The sequence below is a fragment of the Mixophyes fleayi genome, chromosome 4 (genome assembly GCF_038048845.1).
Source record: "Mixophyes fleayi isolate aMixFle1 chromosome 4, aMixFle1.hap1, whole genome shotgun sequence".
Taxonomy (NCBI): domain Eukaryota; kingdom Metazoa; phylum Chordata; class Amphibia; order Anura; family Limnodynastidae; genus Mixophyes; species Mixophyes fleayi.
In genome coordinates, this window is record NC_134405.1 from 222,717,514 (window position 1) to 222,743,599 (window position 26,086).

A 26,086-nucleotide genomic window follows, 5' to 3' on the forward strand; every position below is an offset into this window, starting at 1 on the left:
CCCGGGCTAAAGTCTGCCGGCCCTCCCCTGGTAATAGCCCTTTATCCCCAATCTACTAATGCACCACATATTCTACTTATGCGCCACATACATATGCAAAAATGTAGCATGTTTCAATCCAACCATTTTCTTTGCCCTCTATTCCCCTTTATTATTTGTTTTATTATTCTTACTACTATTCTTCATCTTTTTCTTCTTCTTCTTATAATTATTATTATGTGCAAAAAATGGCTTGAAGCGTGTACAGTAATTATTCTATATATTACAGTGAGCAGATAGCTTTACAAAGTGCAAATACACATTTTATAACATTTTATTGGAAAGTGTACATTTGTTAGCAAATTTTCTAATTCTTGAAAAGTGTGACCAACAGATTCATTTTTCACAGTATTACATATAATATTATATCTGTTGTGCTCCTGCAACCTACATATAAAAAAATACATAAACAGAATAATGTAATTTCACATACACTGAGATATACTTACCAATCGTATCAAATAAAAAAATTGGAATTCTGATGAGCACAGTTGAACTGGACAAACTAAATTATAAAAGTCTCACTGGTATAAGATTATATTGAGAATTTATCCATCGAACTTTCAGTGAAGAACATTTGGTCTCTGGCCAAATTAATTAAAGAGTGCATTCTGAAAAAATGTATTAATATTATTATTATTATTATTATTATTATTATTATTATCATACTTTACATATTTATAAAGTGTCAACATATTTCTTAGCGCATATTAACTGGAAATGGGAACATGGGAAACATAAATAACATTTAATGACATGAAACAGGAGATAAGGCTCTGTTCAAATGAGCTTACAGTCCAAGCGGTGTGGGAAACACCTGGTTTTGCAAGTGGACAGATATAAATGTGTGCAGTTTATCTGACATATTTACCTTTCTGTTTCCTCAACGAAACATAACATTTTTACATATATGAAATTATTAAAATAATTAAAAGGATATGTACACTTTTTCCCCCTCAAATTTTTATATGTATACCAAACAAGAATGTTGCCCTAAAGTAGTGTAAATAGACCATCCACGCAGAAAAAAAACTGTTAATGCTAAAAGTACACTTAATATATTACCTCTCCCAAAATTTATTTTAACCACTTCTATTTTACACAAAGCTTCCTTCACCCCAACAAATATATACTTTGTAAACCTCCTGCCGAATGTCTATAACAGAATTATTATTATGGGTCCACGGCTCTATAACTATGAGACAATGTTTTTTTAAAGTCACCGCTTGATGGCAGCTGCATGCTCCTGCGATTGTTATACTCATGCTGTAACTGACAGCCAAACAGTCCAGTGAAGGGCAAGGAACCAAGTGATTTGGCCCCTGTCCTTATATTTGTTAGCACACTGTATTTAAAATGAAAGCACTGTGCTGGATCCAAAGTGTGAAGAAATGCCACATTCAGTGGCTGACACATCTCTGTGGGGAGTCCAATACTTTCTTCATTACTGGAAATTACATTTCCCAACATGGCTGAGAACCAAGAAGTGACATCAAAGCCTGCTAATTGCAGAGAGTTTCAGCCAGGGAATGTCAGGTAGTGCTGTGGGGGACTCACCTGTACGGCAATTCCCCGTGGGCTGTCGCCGTCCTCGGGGCAGCTGCAGTCTTCTCCGTTTGTCCGGGGTGGTGAGCCAATCGGGGCTCACCTCCCGGCCGTTTGAATCTGTGGCACGGCGGCGGGTCAATACGGACTTGCTGCATCATCACGTAGCGTCGCTGCTATTTAAGCCGGCGCGCCGCCATGTTCAGTTCGTCAGCAGAGCTTGAAGAGAGAAGATGTGGATTGGAGCTCGTCGCGATCAACATTAGAAGAAAAGAAGGCAGCGGAGAGCACCAGTGGCGGCAGAGAGCCCTTGTCAGGGCTAAGAGAGCCTCTGCCACTGGAACATCGCTGGGATCAAGAGAAGAAGACTGCGGCTTCGCCTGGAAGCGGCAGCAGTGGGGAAAAGGCCAGGAGAAGATCCCCGTAAACCTGGGAAGCAGGTAAGGCCCTTCTGGGCACCACCTCTACCGGCCCCTACCTACACCACATTGTCTCCCATAAGGGCACAAGGCCCTGGGCACTGTCGGGCACTGGACCCGTGGCAACAGTTAGGGGCACAAGGCCCAGTGTAATTGGGCACAAGGCCCATCTAGGTAGTTAGGGGCTTTAAGCCCATTAACAGTAAAGTGCACAAGGCCCTAGTTAGCTGGGCTACAGCCTCTAGCCAGGTAAGGCCACAAGGCCTAGTCAGGGGCATAGAGCCCATAGTGTACCAGGGCACAAGGCCTTAGTTAGTGGGCTCAGAGCCCAAGGCAGAGGGGAAAAAAGGCCCATAGTCAAGGCACAAGGCCCTGTAGTCAGCTGGGCAGAGAGCCCATGGTGTAGGGTATGAGGCTCTTGGTAAAGAGGGCACCAGGCCCTGTAGGTAGCGGGTGTGAGAGCCCTGAGCTAGAGTAGGGTGCAGTCCCAGTGTTGTGTTAGTGCTATACTAAACCATCTGGTTACATAGCGAAGTTGTATATTACGTGTCAGCCTTCCAGATACAGAAGCAGGATCTTATTCCGTCTGTGTGGCGAATACTGTATTGTGCATGGTTTTTTGGCCGTGCTGTGTGTGTTTCTTTACAGGTGCAAGACATCAGACCCCCATCAAAGGTAGGCTCTTGTTCCTTACTGTTTTCCTGCAATAACCTTGTGTCTGTGGGGACAAGTGGTAGTTAGGAGCACACACACAGTTAGGGAAGAACACACAGTAGTCTTCCAGTCCCGTAGGTCTCTGGGATTACGCTGGTTTCCAGAGGCAGTGATTGGGTACCTCACTGGTAGTGCAGCGCAGCCCAATTGAATTCCATTACTCAGTCTCGTGGTTCCAATTGGGTGTTCCAGTCCTAAGTGCCGCAGGTTCCCTGGCTGTTCTGGACTGAGACTATGTTCTGCTTGAGTGAAGGCAGCCATTTTGAGTTCCGGTAGTAACAACTGACGGTTCCGTGGGGCAGTTGACACTCCGGTGGTGCACTTCTCCAGTGAGCCTCTTTCGCGCCACGTGCGACTGGTCCTTAGGATTCCATGAATGACCCCATAGTGAGAAGATAGTCTTCTCGGTACGACCTGGGTGAGGGTTTAGGAACAGCCCTCCGGAGTAGACCGTGAACACCGGCTGGTGTTCCCCATAAAGTGGAGGGAGGATGTTTAGGCAGTACACCCAGTTTATAGTCAAGTAGCATTCCTGACCATTAGTTAGTTGTTAGGGTCGGGCCGCCTGTTGTTAGCTGGTGTTAGTTGTGTGGGTTGTACATATTAGCCTCACTCGTAGAGTAGAGGGAGGCTGTGTGTTCTCTGTCTTCCCCAGGTAACGGAGAGTAGCAGGAGAGCAGAGACCGGAGTGTCCCAGGTGAGTATAGATTGGTATTCCCACTTTTGGTTAGGCCCTCACTGAAAGGTGGAGTATTCAGGACGGGACTGTTCCTGGTCCCGAATACTCAAAGTCCTGTGCCTTTGGCAACAACAAAACGAGGTGGCGGCAAGGGGATTGATTTGAGTGTCTCTGCTCCTTGCCGTGTTCTCGGACATCCCATTCCTGATAGGCACAGGTTTAATTCTCTGTTTTTTTCCCCAGGGGCAAGGCCAGTGAGTTGACAGAGATTTCCTCTTTGGGACAGGGGTGGAGGGCATTTCAAGGTCGTCCACCCGAATTGTGGTAAGTTCCTGCAGCATTAGGAGTTTGTCGCCTGTGTGGCACTTCTCCACACGGGGTCTTTACAGCGCGGCCCAAGAGACGGGTGGTGCTGGGTTTGCTGCCATATTAAGCAGATCCATCTTTGCAGCTGTCCACTGAGCATGCAAGGGAACATAAGAGTTGCTGGATGGGTGAGTACTGTGGCGAAAGGAGCTGGAGAGAATGTAAGAGAAGACAACACCATTACTGGAATTCTGAAGAGTATGAGGAAGGTTGTAAACCCTTTAGAAAGTGTTGCCAGTCTAGCAGAAAAAGCTGCCACTGTTGCTGAAGAGCTACCAATCTATCAGGGAGGTTACTACAGAGTATATACTACAGAAAGAGTTTTCACGGCACTAGCTATCACTTCACTTTTGCTATTATTACCCAGTTTACATATCTGAATAACATTGCTCATCGGGTGGTGCACCCAGAACAATAAAGATACTCATGCAAAAAAATTCCAAGGAGGAAAAAGAATGTTCTATATGGGGCACTCAGTGATCTGAATTAATATCAATAAAACTTAATTCTTTATTTATATTATTAAAAGATGTATTCCACTTTGTCCAGATTTGAAGCTTGTAGAAATATATAAAAACCAAAAAGTAGTGAAAAGGAAGAAAAAATTGCTATAAAATGGTAGATGCACTACAAGGCCTCACCAAATGATCCTAAAACATATATGATGTTTATTATATGCCATAACTAATTTGCAATAAACTACATAGAACCACCTATATTTTTTTTCAGTGATTTTCGTGAATACTGAGCAATGAAAGGATTCTATGATTATTGTGATCAATATTTAACTGCAGCATGAGAATATTCTCTAGTATATATAACACAGTCAATTTTAGCCAATCAATAATTATGGCCATGAAAAAATGTCTTATCAAAATAAAGATAATCTGCTGCCTATAGTAGTATACTGTACACATTTTAAGAAAGCAGACTAGTCTCATTCAGTATAGAAATAGTGATTCTGATCCACTCATCACTCAACATCTATCAGTAATATTTTAATCTAGGTTACTAGAGAGGACTGCCAGAATCACAGTGGGAGCTGCCATTTCAAGAGGTGAGTCTGCCATTACCAGAGAGTAAGCTATAAGATGTCCAGCACTGTTCCAGAGGTCAAGAGGGAGTTCAGGTCCAATCTTAACTTATTCCAGGTGTTCTAAATGCCTGCCTTTGCAACTGCGTCTATCTTATGGTCTATAGTGGAGAGCCACTGGGGATCCATCCAATTTTTGATCCATATTTCAAAAGCCCATCAGGTTTCCAGAACTTGTCAGTGTCCAGGCAATGTGCGTAACCCACTGCATATTGCATAAATGCACTGAACATCAGTACAACACCCCACTTGTGCTAGAGGTCTGACCATGAAGTGCCAAACACTGCTAGGACCACTCTTCTCCTCATCTTCTACACACAATAGTATTAATTATTGTTATTGGTACTACTACCCACATAAATATATTATTATTATTATTATTATTATTATTATTATTATTATTAATAAGCACTATTGTTGGGGCTATAATTCCCACCATCTTCTTCTTCAAGACATGGTCAAGTTTCTTAATTTTTTTTATTATGAAGGTACTCATCATAACACTCCATCATTGTCTTCACAGTATAATAATTGTAGTGATTCTAGAAAGGGTTCATTCCCAGAGTTTAATTCTTATGATGTTGATGTTTTTCCATTTCGTCATGTCTTAAAGATACTTTAGATGCCAATTTATGCTGTCTATATGCTGTGCCTGTTTTTCCAAATGTGAATACTGCTTGCCTTACGTCCATGCCCAAGTTTGAGGGGTTATATCCGATGCGTGAGACATCTAACATGGTACTAAAAACAGTTAAATGGTGACGTGTTATAATTAATTATCATTGTTAATTACATACATTATTGACAAACACATATTGTTACATACAAGCAACTTAGTAAATAAATGTTTATGAATGTATTTTTAGTGCTTAATACACCAGTCTATTAAATGCAAAGACAACTAGTGCAAGGTGAACATCTTACAGGTTTTTGACAGGGGTAGATATACAGTATGGTGTTCATATATACTTCTATATATTTTAGAATATTTTCTTAAAATATAAACTTTATATGTTATGATACCTGGAGATATTGCTTAGATATCACTGGAAAATATAATGAAAACAGAGAACAGCCCTAACTAAACTTTTGCCTTGAGGCCTAGAATAGAAGTTTCTAACTATGCCCTGGAGGACATCTGTGGCAGTTGGTGATCCCTTCTACCTTTGACCTTATTGAGAAAGGGCAGCAGTAATATGTCAAGAACCGTGCATATATTTTTAATGCATAGAGCATGCAACAGAACTAAACTGTTCCCCTACTGCTCTGCATTCTTGTTGTCTTTCTCTCTTTGGTTGGGAGCAGTAAGGTAAATCTCGCTGAACACTCAATTGTTTAGTACAATATTTGTCTAAAAAAGGTATACACCGGTAAATGTATATAAACAGTACACAAACTAGTCAGAGTAGCTGTTCTGTTCAGTTCAGCCAACTCAGTGTTAACAGGCATTCTGAAATATTATATTTTATTCTGATGTATTTTGTTTCTTACTTTTTTACTGATTAGATTACAACATACACATCACCATTGCAAATATCTAATATGCTTTGACATACTCTATTTGAATAGCTCAATTATATCATTTTCCAGCTGCAGTATGTCTTATTTGCTTTCATACTGCATCGTGCATTTTTTATAACACTCAAGTTAATCAATTAAACATACATTTTCTATGATTTATTGATTTAATTATTATATATATACCTCACAAAAGAGGTACAAAAAATACATCAAAATGCATACAGATATCCATTATTACTATTATTAATATTTTTACAGTTTCTGTTTATGTAATTTACAATATACCACGAACATATTAAGCACTGACAGTGTAAGTTTCATTGAGATATTTATTTTCTTACTGCCCTCTAGTGGTCACATTTAATTTAGCACTTTCTGGAAATTAACTTTTCATGTAATGCACCAAATTAATGCTATTAAACTTCCAAAAGCTGAATATATGACATTTTTAATATTTTACATTATACTAGTCATTTAACAAAGTGTTGTTTGCAGATTCATTTTAATTCCATTTTATCCTGGGCAAGCATACGCAAAATTATACAAATGTAATAACCTTTGTTGGTCAACTATTCAAATCACTTTATTCAGTGAAATATTGTGCTGGATGTGAAAGTACAATAAGTAGTAGGTGAGAATAAATGAAAGGCTATTACTGAACTAATTTAAATGGAAAACAGAAGAGTAGGGCATCCACGTGACATGAGGTTTGCACAATCTTTAAACTTTTCCAAATGCTTCATGTTTTGTTTTTTTTATCAAATGCAGTTAACTTAAACTAATTTTGATCGTTTAAGTGTATAATGACTCCAAGTTAAAGACTTGGGGGTATATTTACTAAACTGTGGGTTTGAAAAGAGATGTTGCCTATAGCAACCAATCAGATTCTAGCTGTCATTTATTTAGTACACTCAACAAAATGACAGCTAGAATGTGATTGGTTGCTGTAGGCAACATCATCACTTTTTCAAACCCGCAGTTTAGTAAATATAGCCCCTGAAGTTATAAGAGCTAGGGCTCTTCTAGAAAAACATAGAAACATGAGAGCCATATGTAAGTTATGATATGGTGTATGATAGACCACAGAGTGTTACATTTAAATCCATTGAAATTCCGTGTCTTTGGAAATTTTGTTTTTGGGGAAGATCATCTGATACTGTATTTAGTAGCACTGGAAAAACAAACAGAACATACTAAAGAGCATCAGTATCCATTGTATTGTTAATTGTTCTGCTTCTTATGGATAAGGCTAACATGTGTCCAGGTTGTCTTATAACAGTCACAATATCTGTGTATATGTCGAATGTTTGTTTTCAGTAAATCTTGACTCCTGGTGGACAAAGATTAACATAAATAGAAAATAGATGGTTATCATAATGCATGTGGTGCTTAAAAATATAAAATGTATGAATTGTAAAAGCTCTGCACAGTGCTTGAGAAATACTCTTGTTCTCTTCCTCAGGAAGAGTTACCTGGTCTAGCCGACCACAATCAAATGAGATTGCTGAGACAAGTAGTCAGAAATAGCCATTAAAACTGTGCTACCACCTACTATATTGCTGTGAGACATTTTTCATTGCTTATTTTCTCTTCACGCTTAACCTTTAATATGTCTGATTGTGCAGAGAAAAGAGACCAAATGACTGAGTTTTCATTATTCCTCACACAAGGAATATTGTTGTTTAATATCAGTCAGAGCTCAAGTGAGGGGTTGTCTTATAGCAACGTGTGAGAGAACAGCTTTCATGAATATCACCAACTTTTTGGCATTGCAAATGCAGTTCATCAGAGTAAGCAGTGCCATTTAACTGTTTATACAGTGCAATGGGAATGAGCTCTATATTTCATTGACAAGGTAGCAAAGTGAATAATGTACTTGTCAAATCAATGCCTCATCAAAACTGCAACATAAATAAAAAATGTAGGGAGATTCTTTTTCATTACTTCTGACTTAATTGAGAAAACCCAGAACGTCATTGTGTTACATCCACAGCAAGAAACCACTATTATTACCAATGTGCGTCATGTTGTTCGCAATTAGGGGATGCTATATAGAACAGCAATAGCTGAGAGGGGAGGGTTGGGGATATCTTCACTATGCTCTCCTGTAGACTTGTGACATCATCCCACTGCTTATATACTTAGGGAGGGCCAGCACTACTATGGTACAGAGACACAGAGCAGACTAGTCAGCAGAGGAGAGAGAGAAGGTACAAAAGTCTCAGTTGCATTTTTGTTTTTTTTGCATGGACTTAAGTTCCTGAATAAATCAATGATGTCTGGACTGAGAATTCATATGGTGTGTCTGATGCTGTTCGCTTTCAGCTGCTGCGGGATGTGCACAGGTAATGTACTGCCTCACTATCCAGACTTGTCACTAAGTAAATGTGATACTGAGCATCCTTAACTGTGCTGTGCTGTCCTGTTACATTATGTATTTATGCAGCAAGGAGCTTGGACTTTAATCTAAACAAAACTGGAAGATTGCTAAGTAATTCCTTTGTTGCTGCTTTTTGTTTCATAAGTATTGTGTATGATGATAAATATGTTTTATTTTTAATCTGTGGAAACTTGTCTTATAACATAATAAGCAGTGAATTACTCCTAATTTTATTGTTGGCTGCTTTACAGAATCACTGGAAAAATATGACATGTAGAGTGACAGCTTGGATTAAAAAGTGTTATGCAAATATTATGCTGGGTATATATATATATTATCATAGAATCTTTCTTTCTTTCTTTCTTTCTTTCTTTCTCTCTCTCTTTCATTACATAGAAAAGCTGAGCAGTAGGTAAAACTGTCTTGCTTGTTGTTTTGTATGCGGACATACACACAGCACTTTGAAATATACTGCCAAGGGGGTCATGGGTTGAGAAATTGCAGGTCACATTCATATATTCACCACCTAATTGTATTCTGAAATGGATTAAGTTAGTGAACTATTACCACCTAGCAACTCAGATATACACAGCAAAAAATGTACATTTTTTTATACTGACCTGTAAAATAATAGACATTGTTTCTCTGGTGCTAGGGTCACATTTGGAATGCTGCCGTTTTCTGACAGGAGATAGTGGGTTTTTAATGCGATGGTATACTCAGCATACCATTAAAGAGAATGTTCCCCTGTCATACCAGAGCGGTTCCACAATCAAAGCTCTGGTCATAAAATCGTTGTGCTCTAAATAAACCTCTGTGATACATGACTCACTTATTGTGAGTCCTACTTATGTAGCATTGACTTCACACAGAGATATGAGAAGTTTTCCAAATGTTGAAACTGCTGGTGCTTGCCTCACTTGGTATTCTTAGTATAGTTTGATTTTATATGACTGCTGCCAGTGGGACTGCAGCACATAATCCTTTGGTACAAAGAGGGTTAATATCTCTTACTAAGAGCATTTTCACACGTGCATAAAAACGTTTTGTTTTTAAAATATGCACATTGTAAACCATGAGCATTTGCTGTAACGGGTAAACATTCACACTTTATGGTAAATGAACATCTGACAATGCAATGTATGTGCATATTTATTATTATTATTTATGTAGTGTCAATCATATTATGCAGAGCTGTACAGAGAATATTTAAAGCTATGCGCACATCTTATTTGTACCTTAATGCTAAACGTTGAAAACTTCCTTTCATTAGGTTGCATGCAAAAGTAGGGTTTCAAGATTTGTCATTCTGGATTTAAAAAATGCTGAATAGCTTTAAATATGTGTGTTAACCCATTCACACATCCTTCTTGTTTATGTATAGCTGTGGAATTTTGGCTACATACACGTTTTTATTGTATGTTGAAAGTCTGGATATAGTGATGTATACTTAACTGTGGAATCAATCATATTTTTTGTTTCATAGTGTATATATTTCTGCAAAGACATTTTGAGGTTTGGGATGTGGTAGGAAAAGAAAATGGGTTCATTTTCACCTCAACACTGTAAATTTACTATATATATATATATATATATATATATATATATATATATATATATAAACAACCCGGGTTCTCTTGTGTGAATAGACGTATATAGTGATAGAGGTGTATTGAGTAAAGATTATTCTGATTTAGATTTCTAGGTACAAATGGCCTTATTGCAGCCTATTTAGAAGAATCATTGAGAAAATGAGTGATGTTTAAGATTATTTATATGACTTTTTGCCATACATAGTTATCTCACGCACATTCATTATTGAACTGCTATGTGTTATGCAAATGAAATATACCATTTATATATAAATATATATATATATATATATATATATATATATATATATATATATACACATATATATACATATATATATACACATATATATACATACATATATATATATATATATATATATATATATATATGTATGTATATATGTATGTATGTATATGTATGTATATATATATACATATATATATATATATATATATATATATCTATATCATATAACAGTGTAGGTCTTCTAACAATCAGTGTCATTTTAGTCAACATCATTAGTAGATAATCATTTCTATAAATTTGTTTTAGTGTACAGCATTAAAATATATACAACAGTACATAACTAACAACCTGCTGCTTAGCAACAGTTTTATATCATATTTATCCTTGTTTCTACTATTTTATTCTGTGGTGATTCTGTTGATATAGTGTAAGCCTTGTTCTTTGTGTTCTTTAACTAGACAGCCATACGTAATTTGCTCACAGATTATAAATGTTACTTAATATATTATAGGCATTTTCACTTACGTTTTATCTGCCTTCCTTATATACTATTTCACAATGTGCTATATTATCAAGCACAGTTTCTATTTTACTGGCCAGTATGTCGTAAAATAGGCACTATTATAGTAAATGATATTGATACCACCCATATCATATACATTTTTACCCATGCATAACATTTATTTGACTTTTAATTAAAGTAATCAGAGGATTGTAAGCATGTATTATGGTAGTACATTCATCACTTATACAGTACTAATGCATGTCTTAGCATAACAGGCTGACTCAAATGTCCATTGAAACAGACTAACTGTGCAAAGTATGAGTAATGACAGATACAACAGGTTGAAAAATGCTAATTTACTTTTATTGATTTTTAAGTAACATTTAGTATATATTGTAATTGTCACTTATATATACAGTAGCATAGTGTGTTATTTCCGTTGGTTTATCCCGTATATTTAAGATTTTTGTAATACCTTAATATGCAGGATTACAGTAAACATAACTGTTTATCTAATTACTTATTTAACCTTAAAAGACTTTATTGTATTGACTGCTATTCATTTTTATGCTATGGTGATTTGTAATGTAATGTAAATTATTAGTGTGATGTCTCAATAATGCCTAAACATTAATGGTCATGGGATTATACTAGTCAACAACTACAGATCATGTAACATTTCTTGATTTTTATTTTTCTTATTTTTATTTTAATTGTATTTTTATGTCGCTTGTGACAGATTCTGAAGAGGAGCTGAACACATTAGAAGCAGATGTGCTTAGCAATATGTACTCATCAAAGGTGTGTATTTGCACTTATTCAAGAGTATATTTTGTTTGTCATGAGTTCAAATGAAAAGTATATTTTTTCTAATATCAGATATTGGTTGACAACAAATTAGAGAACAAAACCACTCTAGGAGGTTGAATCTGGGAACTATGTGAGGCTTTCATCAGTACTTCAACTTTAAGTCATGAGAAACAGCATTCCTTTAATCTCACACAATACACTTACTGTAGCCACATACTATATGCCAGAAAATAGCTTGAACAGCACTTCTTTGTAATCATCCCTATTGACAAGACTCAATAACTAGAGTTTCAGTGCATTAAGTGCATGCTGGGAGTTATGTTCCTACATTTGCTGATACTCTACATTATGCAGGCTTCACTGAAAAAGTCATAGTCCAATTAGTTATAAATACAATCATTTATTTTAAATATGACTTTGTGCAAGCACACAACGTACACAAACTGTATCTTCTATCTTCGGATATCATAGAATCAATATTTCTGTAATGTCCTCCTTACTTCTTTGAATCATCGTTATGAGTGTGGAAGATATCCAATTAAAAAATATATTGTCATTCCCTTCCTTATTTGATAGGTAAGCATCAAAGTGCAATATAATCTACAGTTACTCAAATCTTTTAAAACTGTTTATTGAAATATTTTATTTTTTAATGTAATCTATGTTTTTGAAAAAGACAGCCATAGGCGAGCTGCTTCCCACATGATTGAGTCTGTCTGCCCACAATCGCGCCGGTTCGCATATGGTAGAACTTATTTCAACACGTTTGCATTTAAATGTATACATTTTAATGCTTATCTACTGAAAACTGTGAACCTGAAATGTGAAAGATAAACTTTGAACATAGCAATGTTTGCTGCTCAAATGAAATGCAATAAAAAGGACCCAATTAAGATCAAAATACAACATTTTAAAGTTATTTCAGTTTTGTAACATGAATTATGAACAGCAAACCTCGAATACGAACATAGGAACCTGAAATTTAGACTTTGAATGCAAGCATCAGTTTCCGAACCTCAAAGTCAAATTATACATTGGAGATTGTACCGTGAACATGTTTGAGAATCTTGAACCAGTGAAATTAATATTTTTTAACATCTCTAATGCTTACAATACTTTAATGCATAAAAAAATCAGTTATCGCATTATGTGCTCAATTGAGCAATCAACCATACAGGCTTCAGTTTCTTGTATCTGAGTAAGTGGTAAGGGAATGATATTGTAAAGTAAATTAGTGTTAATTCTCTCTTTATCTACTATGATTACATATCATGTTAAGCTACTTGATGTATGATACTTGTCAGTAAATTTCCCTTTTCAAGTCTCTAGATATAAAATGATTATATAAAATTGGTGAATATATCCATGACAGTTAATATAATGACATTGCTTAATGATTGTGAATAAATGACTGTAAAGCATATAAAAGCTTTAGAAAATGTAATGCATGCAGCAAATTTAATGTGCTTTGCCTTGAACTTGTTAAAATTAAACAAATTTTTATATTATAACCAAGATGTTTTTGTCATTATGCAACCTGAGAACTAGAGGACATGTAGGGGTATATTCATAGCAACCAATCAGATTCTAGTTATTATTTATTTAGCACATTCTACACAATGACAGCTAGAATCTGATTAGTTGCTATAGGCAACATCTCCGCTTTTTCAAACCTGCCGTTTAGTAAATATACCCCCTTAGTATTAATAAGAGTGCTCAAATTATTTGAATAAAGTATTTGTAGCTGACCAGAAAACCATTAGTTGTGGCTAGATCAATAGTCTCAGTATATTTATGACAATGATTGGATTATTGATAATTATTCTATAAATGATACTTAATGTGACCCTAAATCATGTACAGTATAGTAGCTTTATCTTCTAAACATATTTGCTAGATGTCCATATATATTCATGGAAACTTTTTAGCCACCTTACCTAACACCTATACTTCACTTTTACAAAAATGTCAACCAAAACAATTATATTTTAATTTTGCAACAAGAGTTTTTAAAACAAACCTATCTCTCTGCAATGAATTACTAAATTTCCATAATGCTTTGAACGCTTTGGGAAGACAAGTCATATAGAACAGACTGCTCAAGGTAAAAGAAAAACAATGGACCAATCATACACAATACATTTAAATATACACTAATATAGTACATTAGTATTTGTTTATTTCCTGACAATTTGTATAATTTTGCTGAGAGAAACCATATTAGGAAATGCATATGTATAATATTATTTAATCAAACAAAACTTCCCTAGAAGTGGATAATTCCACTACCAAACTCAGGAAGCAATAAATATTTAACTTCAGGAAAATACAGTTGAACATATTGGAAATTCAATAAATATATATTAAACAATGTTGCAGGTTTATGAATGTTGTAAAGTGTTCTTTCACACTTTATCAACTTATAATTACCCTTGCTTGAGGCATGAGTCCTCAAGAAACACATCGTGAATTGTAGAAAATGTGGAATTGGGAATACTTCAAAGTTGAGGTAGAGAAGCTTATGGTGTTGGAGGGATTCCCTCTTCATTCTTCTGTCTTCCTAGACAGATCAATTAGAGAGAGGTAAAGATAAACAGACTTACAGTGAGGAAAGCAGAAACAATTGCCATAGATCACACTAACTGTGGAGAAATCTATATATACACAAAACCAAGCAGTATTACCAGCCATTTCGTAAACTTCCAGGAAATGGATTTTGATTTCTGCAAATCCTAGATTTCTTGTACCTTTTCACTCACAAAGGCAACTGTCTCCCTGCATTTTGCAGGCTTACCAAAGATTCATGGATCTGATACACCCAGTGGGATTCAACTCTGAACCACTAATAGCCTTCTCAGTCCTGGTTTGTCAAAAGAGAAACCACACCCACCTAGACTCTTTTAACCGTTCTTACTTATTATGCCCCCCAGGTGATACCCCATTCTCTTGTCCATGGAAACCCTAGTCCTTATTGGAATGGCTTATAGAGGTGCACTTGGCCCCAGTTTCTGGATTGTATGGGGATGGTGATTTTGAAACAATAGGCTGATTGGATATATATAACTTAATGTATCAATTAAAGGATCATTTTGAATGTTTTAAATGTTTAATATAATAACAGGGAAACCTTTTTCAGTATGTTAAAAATGGATCTTGTTTATTTAGGGAGGGGAGCACATGTGGCAAATTTGGTTGACTGGACAAGTGCCAAGTTAGCATTAGATTACATGGCCAAGTACCCCTATTTCACCACATGTGCATTTTTTAATTAAGAAAATAGCACCTAAAAATTTTGATCTCTTGCTCGTCAATGTGTGCCCAGCTTTGAAGTGGGTGAGGATAGAACAATCTGTAGCCAATCAGATCATCAGACTGCTTATAGCAGCACAGACTTTTTCTGGAGGTAATATTGCTAAATTTGGGGGAGGCAGTGATATACCAACTTATGTGATTGAGAAAGTTAGAGCAATCTCTTTATGTGAGGGGGGATGGGGGGAATGAAGGAAAGAGGGATACACCAAATTCCCTTCCATGTAAAACAAAAGTCATGCTTTCAACTTGTAATGCCCAGGAGTATCAATGGAAGAGGAGAAGAGTAACATGGTGGTACAGTTGAGAATATGTATCTTGTTCTCCTTGTTTAAGAAATGTGGTAGCTACTTCTGATTTCAGTTACAGAGTGAATTGGCATTGCTCATAACTGCTTTGCTCAACACTATTTTTCAGTTTTTCATTTTTGACAGCGAAAATTTTTTATACAATTCTTCACCTGCTCTGACTGCCCAGAGTACATTTAAGTTGGCAGAATGCTCCATGTCTTTAACCCAATATATTTACTGCAGCTGTTCGCAGACCAGGAGTCTCCTAAAAGGATAGGAACAGATTGATTCAGTTTCTGCACCTTCAATCACAAGCACAGTGAGTTTAAAGCAAATGCAGTGTGCTGACTAGCATTCAAGTCTTATGTCTGGCAACTTAAAGATATCATGATATCATCATCAGAAATTCCCCTTGACCCTTAACTAGCTAAAATATACCTTTTGCACATTAATAGTATATGTTAAAAGTATATTGTTATGGTGGAACAATGGTATACAGTTTTAAAATATACTTTTGATTAATTAAATTTTCAGTACATTGTGATCATTAAGTAAATTCTGTGTACTTGAAATATATAGACAGAGCATGTCCATAAGCTTTACTGCTAATGTGTACTAATAATAAAACATCTTACATAGGCACTTTGAGTTTCTTAGTGTTTGGTGTTTCAAAAAAATACTTTACATATGATTATTAAATCGGGACGCAAAAAATTGCTTTATGAGACAAACTTAGTTAATCCTAGAGAAAATAATCAGAATTATTGGCCATTAATGTGTTCAAACATTTCCTCTTAGGTGAATAAAGCAAGACTTCCATACTGGAAAATGACTCTTCTCAATGTATGCAATCTTATAAACAATTTCAACACCCAAGCTGAAGAAACAGGGGAGACTGGGGAAAATGATCTAACAATCAGAAAACAATATCCTACATCTGTGGATGGGTTTAACCTGGAAGCAATGTTGACAGCTTTTCAGCTTCAGAAAATTTGCCAAAGCAGAACCTTTCAACATTGGGAGGTATGGTATTATATATTGTGTAAATGTATTTATTTATGTTTGCTGATTTGCAAAACTTACACTACTAATTATGACAGGAGAATGCTAGCAGGAGATGTGGAAATTGTCCTCTTGGCGTTTCGTGTTGTTAGAAATGAAGGAGCAGCTGGACTTGTTTAAGTGCTATAACTAGGGCACAAAGCTGGGGGAAGTCACTGTAATAACGTCTATTTGGCACTTTACTTCATCTTCTACTTCATTAGTGTTTTACTTGGTCTTACTCTTCTATAACAAAAGCCACATTTTCCTCAAGGTGAAAAAATAGGAATAATGTTAATTATATTGCAGTAAGACATAACTGCTGGATGATCGTGAGTTGCTGACTGTAATTCTTCCCATAACAGCCTTCTCTCATCTTCCTAGTTTATGAATCAGATATATCTGTATTGTATTTAAATGTATTAACTTTTTTTAAAAAAAGTATCATGCAGAGTAGGTGAATGTATGTTGGATACTTAGTGTTAGTGTTTACGTAGATAATGGTATCGAACATGCTGATCATCATCATTATTTTGTAGCTCTTTACAATTGGGAACAAACACACTAATAAAACAATACTGGGTAATACATACAGACAGAGAGGTAAGAGTGCCCTACTCACAAGCTTACAATCTATTTATGCTGATAAATATTTTGCATAAAATGTAATAAAAATCTATAAATGTAAAAAATACTTCCTGGCATTTTGCTGGACAACCTCAAGAGGTAGCCATTTTATACAATGGACATGTGCAAATGGACAAATCCCTATTAAAATTATTCAAATTAGGTACAGAATAATAGATTTGAAAGTGGTGAGGTGTGGTGAGAGATGCAGGGTGTCTGTCTCCCCATGGTCTCACGTTCTCCAGGGGCGGGAGGGCCGCTCAGTCCAACCGCTGTTATGGCCGGCCACACCCCCCCTCCCCCCCGGATGCAATATTACATATTTATTACCTTCGGCTGCATCACATGACACGCGATGCGGCCGCGTCATCAATGACACGGCCGCATCGCGTGTCATGTGATGCGGCCGCCTGCGCGCCCCCCGGGCTTAAACTTGCCAGCCCGCGCCTGACGTTGTCCCCCTTTCCTTGTGACAGCCTGGTGGTATGGAAGCCTAAGATGTCCAAAATTGCATCCATTACAAGTAAATTCGGCTACAACTAATGTTTGTACCCCGGTTTCTCCCTTTTACAAAACCAATTAAAGTGCAGGTCATCAATTTCCATTTATTAACTTATTTAGTCCCCTAAATTGAGGGTTGTCAGAAGAAAGTTAATTCGAGTTCACAGACTTTAAATTATTGTAATTCCATGTAAAATGACCATTATTATTACTAGAAATCCTTTTATTATTTAATATGGACATTGTTCACACTTTGGTAGAGAGGAACAGCACTGTGGCGCCGTGGTTTTCATTGCGGACGCACATTGTTGGGCCTATGGGTTCAATTCTGACTAGGGCTCTATATCGGTTCTCCCTTTGTTTGCGTGAGTTTCTTGCCAGAGTCCAAAAACATACTGGTAGAATAATTGGCTGCTAAAAAAATGGACCCTAATGTGTTTGCGTGACAGAGAATTTTGACTGTAAGCTCCAACAGTGCAGGGACTGATGTGAATGATTAAATATTCTCTGCACAGCATTGATACTATGGTGGTGCTATATAGTTACACTGTAATAGTAATAATAATAATAATAATAATAATAATAATAACATAAAATAAATATTATCCATTCTAATTATTTTATATTTATGCTCCATTTTAAGAATTATTATGTTAGTGTGTATTTTTTACATTTAGCTAAGAGGTTAAACAAGAATGACAGACATCTGAATATTGCAAATAACAGGTAGAAAAAGTTAGTTAAATGATAAACAGCTATATGAGTTAGTAACATTGGAGAATTTGATAAGGATTTTGTTATAGAGTAATACAATATCTGATTGCCGCTGAGCTTCAACGTCTCAGTCAATACTTGTTATTCTATAAGTATGGTATAAAGCTGGAAAGTTAGTTAACCTCTTGGGGTAAATTTACTGCCAATTTTAAACATTCTAATTATCAGGCTAGGTACATCATAGGACAGAAAAGATGGAAATCGGGCTGGAAATATTTTGCAGGAATTGGGGGTAGAGGTTGAGTCAGGGGATCTGTAATTGACTAACTTCAAGTGTAAGGATCCAATAGAGACAAATGTATAAAATCCAAAAGAGTTAAAAAAAGAGGGAAGGGAAGAGTAAGAGTGACAACACTGTTAGTGTCAAGAACATAACCTAGTCTATGTTAGACCATTACACAGACCGTTATGTGAGAGTGATATAATGGAATCACTGTCTAATTGAGACATTTTAATTAAACAATTGTTGCTATATAACAGTTGTCTAACTCCACCAATATATGGAAATTTAAAGCAGCAACCTCACATACAAGTTTGTTTTTTTTTAAAAATAGCAAGATGAGTACCTTTTAAACATGCATTTTATCATTTTCCTTAGCTGTCCTCCTAAAGATCAATATTTATTTCTCAAAATCACTTCTCCTGAGGAGAGCAGACAAATATGGCATATGGCTGCCACCACACAGCATCACAACTCTCAGCACGTCATGTAACGGCAGAGGGGGGAGAAGGAAAATGTGTTTAACAGTGTACAGAGCAGACAGAGCTCAGAGGAGCATTCCAAAGCATCTCTGCAAAATGCATCATGTGTCATGTGAGTGTCATTGCCACGGTAGTTACAAGTCAATGTGAAATTATAAATTATTAATATCAGCCTGAAGAAAAAAACAAGGAAAAATTGATAATTACCAAGATTCTTCTTATAGCCTGCTACAGTGATTTATTTCAAAAATTCGCTCACTATTTTTTCATGGGAATGCTGCTTTAAACATAAACAGGAAAATATACAGCATGAGAGCAAAAAAAAAAACCATATTAATTTGATCTTCCTTACTTGTGCTAAATACATACTTTCATTATTCGTTTTTGTTTTTTATGAATCCCCACCTCAATAGATATTTAATAGCTTTTGACTACTACTTCTCATGGAAGCATATGCCAGACTCACGACTATTTTGTAAAGCAGTGACTCCTAATATTAGTCCTGATCTCCCAAATCCATGTTTGGAGTTGAATGTGGTGACAGGGAGGAAAAAAAGGGACCATGATTATTATTATTATTATTATTAATTTTTATTTATAGGGCGCCACTAGGTATCCGTAGCGCCGTACAGGGACAGACAGAAACACAATACGGGGTGAGACAGCACAGTACAGTTAACAGAAATCACAGTAACTCAGAAGCTCAATGAACAGCTAGATTAGAGGTGAGAGCCCCCAGCGGGGTAGAGACAGGGGCCGGAGGACCTCACGGAGGAGACAAGGAGCTGGAGAGCAGAGTTAAGGTGGTGGAGAACAGAAGGAGAGGAGGCCCTGCTCGGAGGAGCGTACAATCTAAGGGGAGGGTAGGACGGACAGAGACACATTGGTAGGAGGAGGGAATGGGGATAACGGAGGCAGGGACGGAGGGGGGGGGGAGAATAAAAAGGAGGGAAGTAGGAGGGGGACAGGAGAGGGAGGGGGGTAGGGGGAGACTGGGCGGAGGTCAATGGGTGGGGGACTGAAGGGCTTTAAGGAAGAGGTGGGTTTTTAAGGCCCGTTTGAAGCTGGACAAGTTGGGGGAAGTTCTGATGGAGCGGGGGAGCTGGTTCCAGTGGAGGTGGGTAGCGCGGGAGAAGTCTTGGATGCGAGCATGGGAGGAGGAACCAGGGGGGAAGAGAGGCGGCGGTCGTTAGCTGAACAAAGAGGGCGGGGTGGAGCGTGAGTGGAGATGAGGTTGGAGATGTAGGGAGCAGTGGAGTTGGAGAGGGCCTTAAAAGTAAGAGTGAGGAGCTTGAACACGATTCTGTAGGGGATGGGGAGCCAGTGGAGGGATTGGTAGAGGGGGGAGACAGAAGAGGAGCGGCGAGAAAGGAAAATGAGCCGAGCGGCTGCATTGAGTACGGAGCGAAGGGGAGCGAGATGAGAGCGGGGGAGGCCAGTAAGGAGGAGGTTACAGTAGTCCAAGCGGGAGATAATAAGAGAGTGGACAAGGGCTTTGGTGGCATCTTGGGAGAGGAAGGGCCGAATGCGTGCGATGTTGCGCAGCTGGAAGCGGCAGGATTTGGCGAGAGAGAGGATGTGAGGGACAAAGGAGAGAGAGGAGTCCAGGGTGACGCCGAGGCAGCGAAGTTGAGAAACAGGGGAAATAGAGGATTTGAGAGCTGTGATAGAAAGGTCGGAAGGGCAGGGGGAGTCAGTGGGGGGAAAGACAATAAGTTCGGTTTTTGTGAGATTGAGTTTGAGGAATCTAGAGGACATCCAGGAGGTGATGGCGGAGAGGCAGGCGGACACCCTGGAGAGGAGGGAGGGAGAGAGATCGGGAGAGGAAAGGTAGAGTTGGGTGTCATCCGCATAGAGGTGGTACTTGAGACCAAAGGAGCTGATAAGTTCACCGAGGGAAGAGGTGTAAAGGGAGAACAGTAAGGGTCCGAGAACAGAGCCTTGGGGAGCCCCTGCTGGAAGGGAGGAGGGGGGAGATAGATCCGGAGGTGGAGACGGAGAAGGTACGGCCAGCAAGGTAAGAGGTGAACCAGGACAGGGCGGAGCCGGAGAGGCCAAAGGATTGGAGGGTGTGGAGCAAGAGCGGGTGGTCAACGGTGTCGAAGGCCGCTGAGAGATCCAAGAGAATTAGAAGGGAGAAGTGGCCCCTAGCTTTGGCAGAGAGGAGATCGTTGGTGACTATGGCCAGGGCAGTTTCGGTGGAGTGGAGGGGGCGGAAGCCAGATTGGAGAGGATCGAGAAGGGAGTGATCAGAAAGGTAGGTGGAGAGGCGGCTGCAGACGAGCCTCTCAAGTATTTTGGAGGCAAAAGGGAGAAGAGAGATGGGGCGATAGTTGGAGAGAGAGGTGGGGTCAAGATGAGGTTTCTTAAGAATGGGGGATACAAGAGCGTGTTTGAAGGAGGAGGGGAAGATGCCGGTGGAGAGGGAGAGGTTGAAGAGGTGGGCGAGGTGGTAGCAGGTGGCGGGGGAAAGGGAGCGAAGGAGGTGGGAGGGGATGGGGTCCAGGGGACAGGAAGACGGAGGAGAGGATGAGATGAGAGAGTGGACTTCTTCTCCCGTAGTGGGGTGGAAGGAGAAGAGGTAGTGGTGGCGAGAGGGAGAGGGAGAGGGAGGGAGGGTGGGGGCGGGCGGGTGAGGGGAGGAGGAGATTTTGAGATGAATGGCCTCGATTTTAGAGGAGAAGAAGGAGGCAAAGTCAGTGGCGGTCAGAGAGGAGGGGAGAGGAGGGGCGGAGGGGGAGAGGAGGGTGCGGAAGGTGGCGAAGAGGCGGCGGGGATTGGAGGACTGGGAGGAGATAAGGGATTTAAAGAAAGATTGTTTGGCGAGAGAGAGAGCGGAGCTATAGGAAGAGAGGATGAACTTGAAGTGGAGAAAATCAGCCAGGGAGCGGGATTTTCTCCAGTGTCGTTCAGCCGTACGGGAGCATTTTTGGAGGAAGCGAGTGACTTTGGAGTGCCAAGGCTGGGGTTGGGAGCGACGGGGTTTGACAGAGTGGGCCGGGGCGATGGCGTCAAGAGCAGAGGTGAGGGTGTGGTTGTAGAAGGAGACCGCCAGGTTGGGGCAAGCCTGGGAGGAGAGGGGAGAAAGGAGAGTGTCAAGAGTAGAGGACAGAGTAGCAGGATCGAGGGTGTCAAGGTTGCGCCTGGAGTGAGTAGGAGTGGGCATGGGGAGGGGAGTGGGAGAGGAGGAGAGAGAGAAAGAGAGGAGGTGGTGGTCAGATAGAGGGAAGGGAGAGATGGAGAAGTCAGAGAGATTACAGAGGTAGGAGAAGACTAGATCGAGGGAGTGACCGAGGCAGTGGGTGGAGGAGGAGGTCCATTGTGTGAGGCCAAGGGAGGAGGAGAGGGTGAGCAGTTTAATGGAGGCAGGGTCAGTGGGGTTGTCGATAGGGAAGTTGAAGTCACCGAGGATGATGGAGGGGAGGTCAGAGGAGAGGTGGTGAGGAAGCCAGGCGGCGAAGTTGTCGATGAAGAGGGAGGTGGGACCAGGGGGCGGTAGATGACGGTGACACGGAGGTGGATGGGATAAAAGAGACGGATAGAGTGTGCTTCAAAAGAGGAGAAGGAAAGGGAGGGTTCGGGGGGGATGAACCGAAAAGAACAGGCGGGGGAGAGGAGGAAGCCCACACCACCGCCTGGACGGGCTCCGGGTCTGGCGGAGTGGGTGAAGGAGAGGCCACCATAGGAGAGGGCGGCGGGGGAGGCAGTGTCAGAGTCGGAGAGCCAGGTTTCCGTAATGGCAAGAAGGTTAAAAGAGTTGGACAAGAAGAGATCATGCATGGCGGTGAGTTTGTTGTGGACGGATCTGGCATTCCACAGGGCACAGGAGAAAGGGAGGGAGGGAAGAGGAGAGATAGGGATGAGGTTGGCAAGGTGGGCAGACTGCTGGGGAGAGCGGGGGCAAGAGGGTGAGGTGTAGCCCCGGGAGAGGATAGGAATGACGCGTGGACAGGGGGGCATAGTGTGAGGAGGGAGAGACGCAGGGAGGAGCGAGGGAGTGAAACAGTGAACAATGGAAAGGGTAACAGAGAATAATGGAGACAAAGAATGGAGTGAATTACGGTGGATAGTGGATAGTGGAGACAAAAACAGTCAGTAATGAGGCTAAAAGTGGAAGGGAAAAAGGAGTCATAGTTTAGATGAATAATTTAAAAATTGGATGGAGCCAAGGCTGCCTACAAAGCAATATGTGGTAGGATGGGCAATGAAGAACTTAATTATAATCTTAATTGTAAGTTATTTAGAATATTTTTTACAGTGTTCACAGGAAAACTGTCCAGTGACAGCACAATCATAAGCATAAGGTTAGAAAGTGTGCACCCAATATTACCAGTATACACCAATTATTTAAGTCAGGTTACAGATGTGAATACTTTAATCCACTCTAAATGTACTGTGGGTATCCTTTTGAGGTTAAGAATAAAAACTATACATAATTTAAGTAGGTTAGATATTCATCAATAAAATAGATGCAGCATAATAATTACAAACAGGATATTAGTGTCCCAGTAATGTATACCAACTTCTCTAATATTAAAAAGCTCATACAAATTATTAACTAGTTGCCATTACTCTCTCTCCCTGGTAGTATTAATTGAATACTCAGAACTTACATGGGAAGAAAATAAAAATCCAAATAATTAACATATTAAATAATTGATAATTCAACAGTAAAATGCACAATAGAAACATGCTACACTAAACTTAAGTTTTATGGAAAAGTATAAAGTGAAACTACACTCTTATAGGGTATATTTGATCCATTGATGTATGAAACTTAGGGATTCATATTTCAAGCCCTCAGACTCACGCAGCTGTTAACCAGCTTTCAAACAGTAAGCTTTCTGTTATTTGTTAGACAATTGCATAGACTGTAGCAATCCAAAAGGAGGTAATAATTCCAGATATAAAAAGCTAAAGACTGTGAGTTCTTTCATGCAACTACCGGTAAATTGTTATGTAGTTTTGATATTTTATTGAATCAAAGTGAATATTTTGGTGATAAACCAAAGGTGGAGTTATATAAATGGTGGACACTAAAAAGAAATGCCTCAGGAAAGGAAAGACACTCAATTAGTAAGTAAAGCCAGTATTTATCATGAGATAGGAGTTAGGCATTTAGAGTACAGTCTGCAAACAGAGTTACAGATTTGTACAGTAACACAACTAGGTTAAAGTGATACAGGTGGAGGACACATGTGTGACAAAATAATAGTAAAGAGTGTGATTTAACTTGCATAATTTGAAGCAATTTAGCGGTATCCTTTTTCATAGATAGCAGCAGCTGACTAGGTGTGTCTGCACTGAGGCTCATCAAGCAGGGCACCTGAAGATAACCCCTCTGTAACGGCCAAGTGGGAGTGTCACCTGTCCATCAAGTTAGGGCTGTGAGAGGGGTGTAAAATATAAAAACCTGAGTTATTTAATATCTGGTTTGACATATGCCGAATAAGTTGGCTGGTGTCTAGGGAGCTAGTCTCTATTAATTTAGCATTAGAATCACATGAAAGTTTGTGAAATTTTATGTTATGATTTATAACCTGGAGTGATTATAACTAAATATGCCCACAATGCTCTCTTTCACTCCTAAGACAGCTGGTTGGCATGTTAGGAAGTAGATGCTTTCTAGATAAACAGGCAAAGTTTGAGTGCCAGTTTTGCAAAGTTGCTGTGTAGAAATTTCCTGTGTGGTTTCGTGCATTTAATAAACTTATGCAGGACCAGTGATGTCACAGTACCTAAGATGAGTGACTAAGCCTTCTTAACTTTTTGACCTGTATGAAATCTTGCCTTAAAGATGTGGAAGGAGCCATAGCTGTCTCTAGTTAATCGTGAAGGTCACACCTTTTTCTCAGACCTGCAGTGGAATAACAGCTTAACAACAACAATGAATTTTACTTTTGTGGGTCAAAGCAGAAATGTTCAATTTTGTTGTTTTGTCGTCATTTATAGCTCAGAATTCTATATAGCCAAGTCTTCTAGTCTTAGATTCCCTTGAGTTTTAACTAATGGGGTGTAGCTGTTCCTGCTTGCTACAACTGAATTGCTCATGTACAGTATGTTGTCTAGTAAAATATATTATAATATTGCTGAATTTTGATATTATTCTATAATTTTATCAAACAACAAGCTGCTAAGAATTATTATGGGTAAACAAACCTTTAAATGAATTAAACCCTTGGACCTAACCTAACCTTTTTTTTCGGTTTCAGCTACTTCAGCAAGATTATGTGGACCCCAGCAGTTCAAAAAATGAAAATGAAGATGTAGTAAAGAGGAAAACCCCTTATATTTTTAAAAGACAGTCACATGTAAGCAAAGCCAGAAGACCCTACATACTTAAAAGAGGCTCTTATTACTAACACATTCCATAAGATGCAGTAATGCCTGTTTAATTTATAAGTTAATGTGATTTATGGATATTTTACTTACAATTAAAGTTATATTTGTGTTAAAAATATATTTAAAAATGATTGCCATTAATATACAGTAAATGTGTTTTTATTCACGTTGTTTCTTAAATGTTATTTTTTATAAACATAAACATTATTTGGACTTTTACATTTTAAAAATAAATACAATGTGTCTGCAAGATGGTTCCTAAAATCAGTTAGAAGCAAAGTGTGTTCTGAATGGTTACAGTAATGGACTAGTAGGAAACAGCAGTATTCTGGGTGAAACACTTAAAAAATTGCTACTGGAAATGATCTCCAATATTTATTTTTCAGTTCTATAACTGAATAGTTGACAAAAGTGATCCTGGCAAGTAAACAAAAATATATATAAATGAAAGATGTGCCAATATAGTTGTATAAACACGTGTAACACAACAACGCATCCATAGTCAACCAGCACTAATATAGTGACATTTGGTTATACTCTTTACATTCACAGTCAGTCTCAATTTCTCTTTCTTATTTTTCTCTTTT

At 38.6% G+C, this 26,086-nt stretch overlaps 1 protein-coding gene across 1 annotated transcript; it reads left to right on the plus strand.

The window, feature by feature from the left end:
* Positions 1–8,493: 8,493 nt before the first annotated feature.
* On the plus strand, positions 8,494–25,665 carry NTS (neurotensin). Its single transcript, XM_075205321.1, has 4 exons — positions 8,494–8,721; positions 11,843–11,904; positions 16,311–16,535; positions 25,370–25,665. Exons 1-4 carry the CDS (start codon positions 8,649–8,651, stop codon positions 25,517–25,519), a joined length of 510 nt encoding a protein of 169 aa, XP_075061422.1. The 5' UTR covers positions 8,494–8,648; the 3' UTR covers positions 25,520–25,665.
* Positions 25,666–26,086: the final 421 nt, after the last annotated feature.